Source organism: Rhagoletis pomonella, unplaced genomic scaffold, assembly GCF_013731165.1.
Source record: "Rhagoletis pomonella isolate Grant_MI unplaced genomic scaffold, Rhpom_1.0 Rhpom_scaffold_00001, whole genome shotgun sequence".
NCBI lineage: Eukaryota > Metazoa > Arthropoda > Insecta > Diptera > Tephritidae > Rhagoletis > Rhagoletis pomonella.
The window spans coordinates 67,823,280-67,831,518 of record NW_023458555.1 but is presented as its reverse complement, the minus strand read 5'-3'; the positions used below and the strand labels follow the sequence as shown (position 1 = coordinate 67,831,518).

At 38.1% G+C, this 8,239-nt stretch overlaps 1 protein-coding gene across 1 annotated transcript; it reads left to right on the top strand.

Annotated features, from left to right (window-relative positions):
- Positions 1–3,081: 3,081 nt before the first annotated feature.
- LOC118747281 (transcription termination factor 2-like) lies at positions 3,082–7,139 on the top strand. The gene is made up of 6 exons (XM_036481286.1): positions 3,082–3,251; positions 3,303–3,350; positions 3,427–4,646; positions 4,904–5,207; positions 5,372–6,228; positions 6,292–7,139. Exons 1-6 carry the CDS (start codon positions 3,179–3,181, stop codon positions 7,039–7,041), a joined length of 3,252 nt encoding a protein of 1,083 aa, XP_036337179.1. The 5' UTR covers positions 3,082–3,178; the 3' UTR covers positions 7,042–7,139.
- Positions 7,140–8,239: the final 1,100 nt, after the last annotated feature.

Genomic DNA, 8,239 nt, shown 5'->3' with positions numbered 1-8,239 from the left:
ATAAGTGCACGTTTTTGGTGTGACCTCATAACTTGAGAACAGCTTCACCGAATTCAACCAAATTTATGTGGCATATTCGATTTATCATGCAGATGGTTTATGCGAAGTTTTCCCGAATTCGGAAGAGGGGGCGTGGCACCACCCATACTAACTAAAATATAAAAATAAGTGAACGTTTTTGGTGTGAGCTTATAACTTGAGAACGGCTTCACCGAATTCAACCAAATTTATACGGCATATTCAGGCTATCATGCATATGGTTTATGTGAAGTTTGCCCGAATTCGTAAAAGGGGGTGTGGCACCTTCCATACTAACTAAAATTTTGTTGTTGTATATCTCTTGAAATATTTGTCGTAGAGTACTGGAAGTTGGTATAGAGGTATAACAAATAATTCCATACTCATGGATAAAAATGGGCGGTATTGGAAAAGAGGGCGTGGCACCTCACATCTTATATATAAAGAATAAATGCAAGATTTCAACCAAATTTATATGGCATAGTCGGGCTATTATGCAGATGGTTTGGGTTAAGTTTCCCCGAATTCGGAAAAGGGGCGTGGCACCACCCATACTAACAAAAATTTTCTTCTGGTATATCTCTGGAATACTGGAATTGGTAGCTATACGTGGCCTGTTCAAGAGTTGGCATTCCAAATTGTTTATTTATTCATACCCAAGATGGAAAACCAAAAAACGTTGTATATCCAAATGTGTTGGATTAAGATTTAAAATAAAGAATCAAAAATTTTGAAATAAAACACATGATAAATTTTCATGTAGAAAAATTCCAGGACTTTTCATTCGTTTTTCAATATTTGGTGTAGAGAAGCACACCGGGGTACTGCTAGTATAAATATGTAAGTATACACGCAAACATTTTCTATAATTACTGGTATAGAAAAACAATGAACTCTGAAAAGAATTAATATTTTATTCAACAAAAGACCTTTTTGTGTAACACGTAAAGCATATTAAGGGCCGCCAACTTACCTATTTTAATGTATAGTTAAATCGTTAACGGATAAGATAACGGCCCAGAAACGTAAAGAACATACATAGACATATGTTTACTTGCCTTAAAGGAAAGGCGTTCGCTTTATGAGCGAAGATTTAAATTCATGAAAATCATTAAAAAAAAAATTAATGTCAATGATGAATAAATTTTGAAAAGGGCTAAAAAAATTAAAAATTTACAATTTTACAAAATTACAAATTTAGCCACCAAAGGGCTAAAACGGCAACACTGTCCCTAAGACAAATGGAGTATCACACACAGTGATGGCAAATTTAGTCAGAAACAAAAAGGGTATTCATCAAACCTTATAAATGCATTGTAAACCGTATAAACTTATAATTGTGTAAACCTTATAAATGAACTGTCAAAATTTGTATGGAAACTCGCTTACACATTTCTGATAAATTTATCCAGCGATTTCACTGAATAAACTTGATAAACTGAAGACAATGCAACTCTGTCGCAACTCTAGCTATGTTTTCTTAGGCAATAATCGGGATCCGCATACAAATTTTGCACGCAAATTCAACAACGATATGATCCTGATAGAGATCTGGTTCAATTATTATCCCGTCTGTTTGTTTTGTTTCACTGATAATTCGCAAAGTTTGGTAGCCGTGATAAATGAATTCATACACAACCAGACATTCTGCCATTGTTTCTTATAACTTGCTTCAAATAAATAGCCTTTATGTTATATGTACATTTATTTAAATAGCTATCTCGTAAATATAATTTTTTCCAATTTAGTGAGGTAGTTTCTATAATTTCTTTATCCCCGTGCTAGTAGTATAAAGTTAGTGACACTGCGCTTTATAACCAAAGAAAACACGACTATTGTCGCATGTGTAAACGAAAAGAGAGTATGGGTCGTTCATGTAACAGAGTGCATAAACTTATAAGATTATCTGCTTGATAAAGTTATCGGTTTAGATGAATACCACTAAAAAGTTGAAGAATTGCTTTTTTTGGAAATAAATGGCTGCATTTCTTTATTCATTCTGAACGTTTGGAATAAACTTTTTTGTTTATTTATTCTTTAGAACGTTCCTGATGATATGTTGACGTATATTTCAAACGCATTCTGTTTATTCCGGCAGTGAAATTGGATTATCCGGAATGTATAAAGAAACGCAGCCAATATGAAGTTCGATTTTTTCTAGAAAAATTCGATTTTATCCGAATTTTACATGGTGAGATGAACTGAAGGTGGCGCATTCCCGAAACCGCTACTTTGGTTTTGCCGACTTTGACATTTATGGCAATACGTAAACAAACTTTTTGTTTAGAAACAAATGCAAACGTATTGTGTACTTTCAAGTGAAAAATCGAAGTAATTCGTGTGTTCTGAAGTAAAAAACGTTTTATTTGTAATAAAAACTTTATAAAAATGTCGTGTGTTGAATTGCAGCAGCCGTAGGGGTAAAGCCCCCAAATGCATTTTTTTTGTTTCCCCGCGACGACGCCTTGGCCAGAAAGTGGGTAGAGTTCTGCCGGCAGGAGAAGCCATAAAATTTAGACACCAGCGTAATATGCATGAAACATTTTACGGACCACTTTTAAACACGACATGTTAAGTTGAAAACGTTGAAATACCACAAATTACAAATTAAAATCGGAGGTAAGCAAGCATCGACCACTTTCTGCAGGAAAACATGCGCTGCGACAAGATATTATCACTTTTTCGGCACCTGCAATACAAACACAAAAATTCTAAATAGTTAATTAATAACACCTATTCTTTTGAACACTTTTCAAGAGTGGTTGTATATTTTTTGTTAACGTAGTGCTTCATTTGCTATATTCAAAGATGGCTTGAGAAATTGGTGAATCGAGAAGAAAACACGTTTTCTCACTTCAAATTCACAACTGTCAACTCATTGTTCTTCGCCATATTCTTTGTTTACCCGTTGCCACAAATGTCATTCTGCGGGAATGCGCAATCTTGTATTCTATCGTTCTTGCGAATTTGAGCAACACAAAGTTCGATTTCAAAAATTCGCCATTTTGGAGCTAAAATTCGATTAAAATTCGAATATCGAAGCTTCGAATATCGAATTTACCCATACCTAGAAAAGATTCTCTCAAAATATTTTGCAGGTGTAGACTTTTACGCGCGTCTGCGGTTTAGGTGATATTGAGAAATACTTTTACTTGAAACTATGTCTGATTCAGACGAACTTAAATCCAGCGATCAGGATAAAGACTTTGTTAACGATGTGTCATATAATAAAGGTTAGTTTGTATTCATAATAGGTGTGCCAATTTTACGAACATATTCTACAGATGACTTGCTCAGTGGGGAACTAATTATTGAAGAGTCCGAAAATGAAAGTATGTATTTTTGTTATACATAAATATGCCATATTCATATACCTTGACTTAAAGTGAAACTATCTTTGCGTTATAGGTTCTGAAGAAAGTATTATTATTCGAAAACGCAGTAGCAATGGCTCCAAAAAAACGCGTGCTGTGATTCCGTCGGAGTCCGAAGAAGACGATGATGAGTTCGAGAGACGGGCCCTATCACCGCGCACTCGGATGAGTATCACTGGTGTGAGGCCATCGGATCTTTCTGATTCTAGCGAAATTGAGTACTCCGACACAAAATCAGAAATAGCTGGGGTTTCACCGGAAAGATGTGGAAAAGTGCAGGATCTGGAAAAAACCACGTTTCAAGATAAAACCATATATTTTAGAACCCCGAGTACTGAAAATAAAAATTCTTTCCTTCACCGTTCGGTCTCTGAACAAAATGTAAAAGAATATTATGTCGGAGAAATGGAAAAAAGTGATAGCTATGTGTGTGAAAGCAGCCCGGAAATTACAGAAACCACAAAAGCACCTGACCCTATTTCTGCCACTCCAATTAATCATAGGATTGAACGGTTTGGTGCCGGAGCCGAATCGCCTTTGAGCTCCGCCAGATATAGTATTCAATTTGAAAAAGCCATTAAAGATAAGTTATCATCTACCATGTATCAGCCAAGTTTAAATGATACATATCGCTCCCAAGGAGATGCCTCTGATGAAAGTGATGTCCAAGTGATTAGCTTAAAGGAGAAAGCAATAGAAATCGGAAGCAGTAGTGATGAAAGTAATGCAGAAAATTTATTGCCAGAAGTCAACATGCCCAACTACAAAAAAGGCGAGCTGGTTAGACCTAGCCCTTATTTATGGCAACCGAATATTTTAACTAAGTTAGATGCAAACCATGCAGTTGGATCTACGGTTAAAAGTAAAGACACAACCAGTCCTAAGCAGCTTGTCTCGAAAGAGTACTTTGACAAAGAATTAAAGAAGCTCCAAGAACTAAAAATCGAGCTACAAAGTGCCGAAAAATTACTTGAGAAAATATCAAGTAGTTTACCTGATGGAGGATGGCAGCTTTCTCTACGAATTGAACGCTTACGCAATGATGTTCATATTAAGTCCCAATATCTGAGTACCCTTAAAATAGAAGATGACGGCATATCAAGCTCTTCCCAACCGGAGGTACAACATCAAAAAGACCCACTTAGCTGGGAAGATCTTTCAAAAGCTGTTAATCAAATGCAACCCACGCACACGGGAAAACAAGGTCTTGCCACATTTAATGCTCAACGGGAATTAACAGTGGAATGCCTTAAGGTCTGATCATGTTTTAGTATTCAAATTAGGCCAAGATCTATGCTTTTCTGTTTGATGAAATATTTAGGACAGATATCTGAGAAAATGCAAGCAAGCATGTAATTGCATAAGTTAAACTGCATAACATGCCCAAGCTTCGCATTTCTTGATTAAAATCTTCACACATACATATATATGTATACTGACACGTTTTCTGTTGCTATACAACATTTTATAATGCATATTTTATTCATATTACTACATTTCAACTATTTCAGGATATTCATAGCTCATTGAAAACATGCCCTGCCGAAAATGTACTTGCTGATGACCCTATTGGCTTACGAATAAATCTTATGGATCACCAGAAACATGCACTTGCTTGGATGACTTGGCGAGAAAATCAGAAACCGCGTGGAGGAATTCTTGCTGATGATATGGGCTTAGGAAAGACACTAACTATGATATCATTAGTACTTGCTTCAAAACACTGTTCAGAGGCGGAAGAAGCGAACGAAAGTGACGAGGCGAGTGATTCAGAAAAAGAAAATCGAGGGTGGACATCAAAAGGTCGACGAGACTGTACGTATATTTATAGAAGATAAAAGAGATATTTTCCAAAATTAAAACAAAGCCATAAACCTATTATTGATCTAAAAGTTATGTTTTAAATATCCTTTCTAAATCCAAGATTTCTCTTTTTCGCTCTCTAAAATAGTTTATGTTACTAATCGTATTATTTTCAGTCTATCCGGGGGGAACTTTAGTTATTTGCCCTGCGAGCTTAGTACGTCAATGGGAAGCAGAAGTTGATAGCAAAGTTAAACGCCACAAGCTAACTGTATGTGTTCATCACGGTAACAACCGCGATACCAAGCCGAAACACCTTCGCACATATGACATTGTTGTCACTACGTATAACATTGTATCCCGTGAGCAAAAGTCTCAAGGTGCTCTATTTGGAATAAAATGGCAGCGGATAATTCTTGACGAGGCGCATGTGGTACGCAACCATAAAGCGCAAATGTCAATAGCTGTGTGTGCACTACGTGGAAAATACAAATGGGCCCTAACGGGTACTCCAATTCAAAATAAAGAAATGGATGCATATGCACTAATAAAATTTTTGCGTTGTTCTCCTTTTGATGAGCTACCCCATTGGAAAAAGTGGATTGATAACAAAAGTGCTGGAGGACAACAGCGTTTAAATGCTCTAATGAAAACGCTAATGCTTCGACGAACTAAAGTAATGCTTCAAGAGAGAGGAGCGCTACAATGCTTGCCAGAAAAAAGTACAGAACTGATCGAAGTATACTTGGATAAAGATGAGATGAATGTGTATCAAAAAATTATGGTTTACTCACGCACGTTATTTGCACAGTTTTTATTACAAAGAGCAGAACGCAATACTGATTATATGTACAAAGAAGACAGTAACCGTCCTACAATTGTGCAGACCAAGGATCCGAACGGTGCGTATTACAAGGTACATGAGAAATTCACCAAACTGCATCGTGGGCAAAAGGATGTGAAATCACATGAAATTTTAGTGCTATTGTTAAGGTTACGGCAAATCTGTTGTCATCCAGGACTTATTGATTCGGTATTACACAAAAAAAAAGTTCCATTAACAAATTTGAATTTAAAATAATTTTAATATTATTAGATGCTCGACGATAGCGACAGCCCTGAGAATACGGAAGGTGACAGTGAAGATGAAAAGTTAAAAATTGATTTACTTGAGCAGTTGAACAAGTTAGCAATTAATGACAGTTCTGAAAATCGGAGTTTAGAAGGCGATGAAGGGCTTAAGCCTGAGGAAGAAGTTATTGCGAAGGCTTCAGCGAAAGTGTTGCAACGTAATAATCCAGTGTTCAATATAAATCGACCCTCTTCTAAAATTAAAAAGGTTCTCGAAATTTTAAAAGAGCATGTACTCAATAGAGATGACAAAGCAATTATAGTCTCACAGTGGACAAGCGTTCTTAATATACTGAAAACGCATTTGCAGCAACAGGGTATACGTACGTTGTCCCTTAATGGAACTATTCCTGTTAAAAACCGTCAAGGAATTGTTACAGAGTTCAATAACGCCAATAATGACAAGCGTATTCTTCTCCTTTCACTGACGGCAGGAGGAGTTGGATTAAATTTGGTCGGCGCTAACCACTTGTTAATGATCGACTTGCATTGGAATCCCCAATTAGAGGCACAAGCCCAAGACCGAATATATCGTGTCGGGCAAAAGAAAAATGTGGTTATTTATAAATTCATGTGCAAGGACACTGTGGAAGAACGAATAAGAGCTCTGCAGGAGCATAAAATGTCAATAGCAGATGGTGTACTTACAGGGGCACGTTCATCGGAGGGTAGCAAACTTACTATGGAAGATCTTAGAGGTCTTTTTGGCATGTAATAAGTATTTCCACAAACAGTCTGTATTTGTATGTCAGTATTTTTTTAAAACGCAAATAAACTCATATATAAACGTTAATTAACAGCATGGCGCAATAAGCAGGTGAAGTAATAAATTAGTTTTCTCCCTTTAAAGCCAAATTTTCAAATAAGGCGGTGTCAAAATCTTTATTCTCGCTCTGTTCATTGCGTAAGTCGTAAATTTGGCTGAATTGTACGACTCGACAACATCGGCATTGCGTACTGTCTTGCTGAAATAAGTAAACGACAAAAAGCGTCGAAAACTATGCAGTGCTGCCCAGTTTTTCTGTTTTAATGCACTAGTCGAGTCGAAATTTTAGGCAATGACATGAAATTTTCGATACGATGCGACTCGAAAAACGACTTACATTCGATACGACACTCGCAATGATGCTGAATACCTCAGTCGTTGTCGTCAAGCTCCACGGAAGCCCTAAGGAGCGTGCAGCCTCAATAGGGTTGGTCCACAGGGTGTCCCGTGGTTGTGCGCCTAGAATGGCATTCACAGGTCTGGAGTGTACATAACGAGACTGACTCCCTGTGAATGCCGCTCAGGGTCTGTCGATAAGCTGACGGGTCTAGAGGACTTCGTCCGTCAGTTCGTAGAGATGCCTCCTGACGTGCCTGGGCGAGGGCTCATCTGCAAGTAGTTGTCTATTTGGGTGACCACGTCTATGGCTCCCAACTAGAAACTGCTTGCATAGCGTTGTGTTGTGCATTGTGTCGGGTGCATTTTCGCCTCGTCGTGCAGGTGGTGTTCTGGTGACATCATAGGCATCCAGTCGCTGTCCGTAGTGCGGTGCTTTGAGTAGTCTGCAGCTTCATCCACTGCGTCCTACTAGTCCCCGTTGGCCACACTGGTGCTGCGTGATTTAAAACCGGCTGCCTATTGCCTTGTATGTTGCATGCAACGTTTCTTTGTCTTTGCCCCAAGTACTGCCGGCTAGCGACTTGAGGACCTTGTTGCGGCTCTGTACGTTGTTTACAATAGCGGTTGCGTGCGCAGAGAAGGAGAGCAGACTGTCGAAGGATACTCCGAGTATTTTGGGGTTATTCACGTCGGAATTGTTGTATCATCGACGTGAATTCCTAGCGGTAGCCTGATCTCCTTCGTCCAGGTGGTGAACAAGGTCGCAGAGGATTTTGTAAGGGAGAGGGTTAGGCTCCTTGCAGTGAAG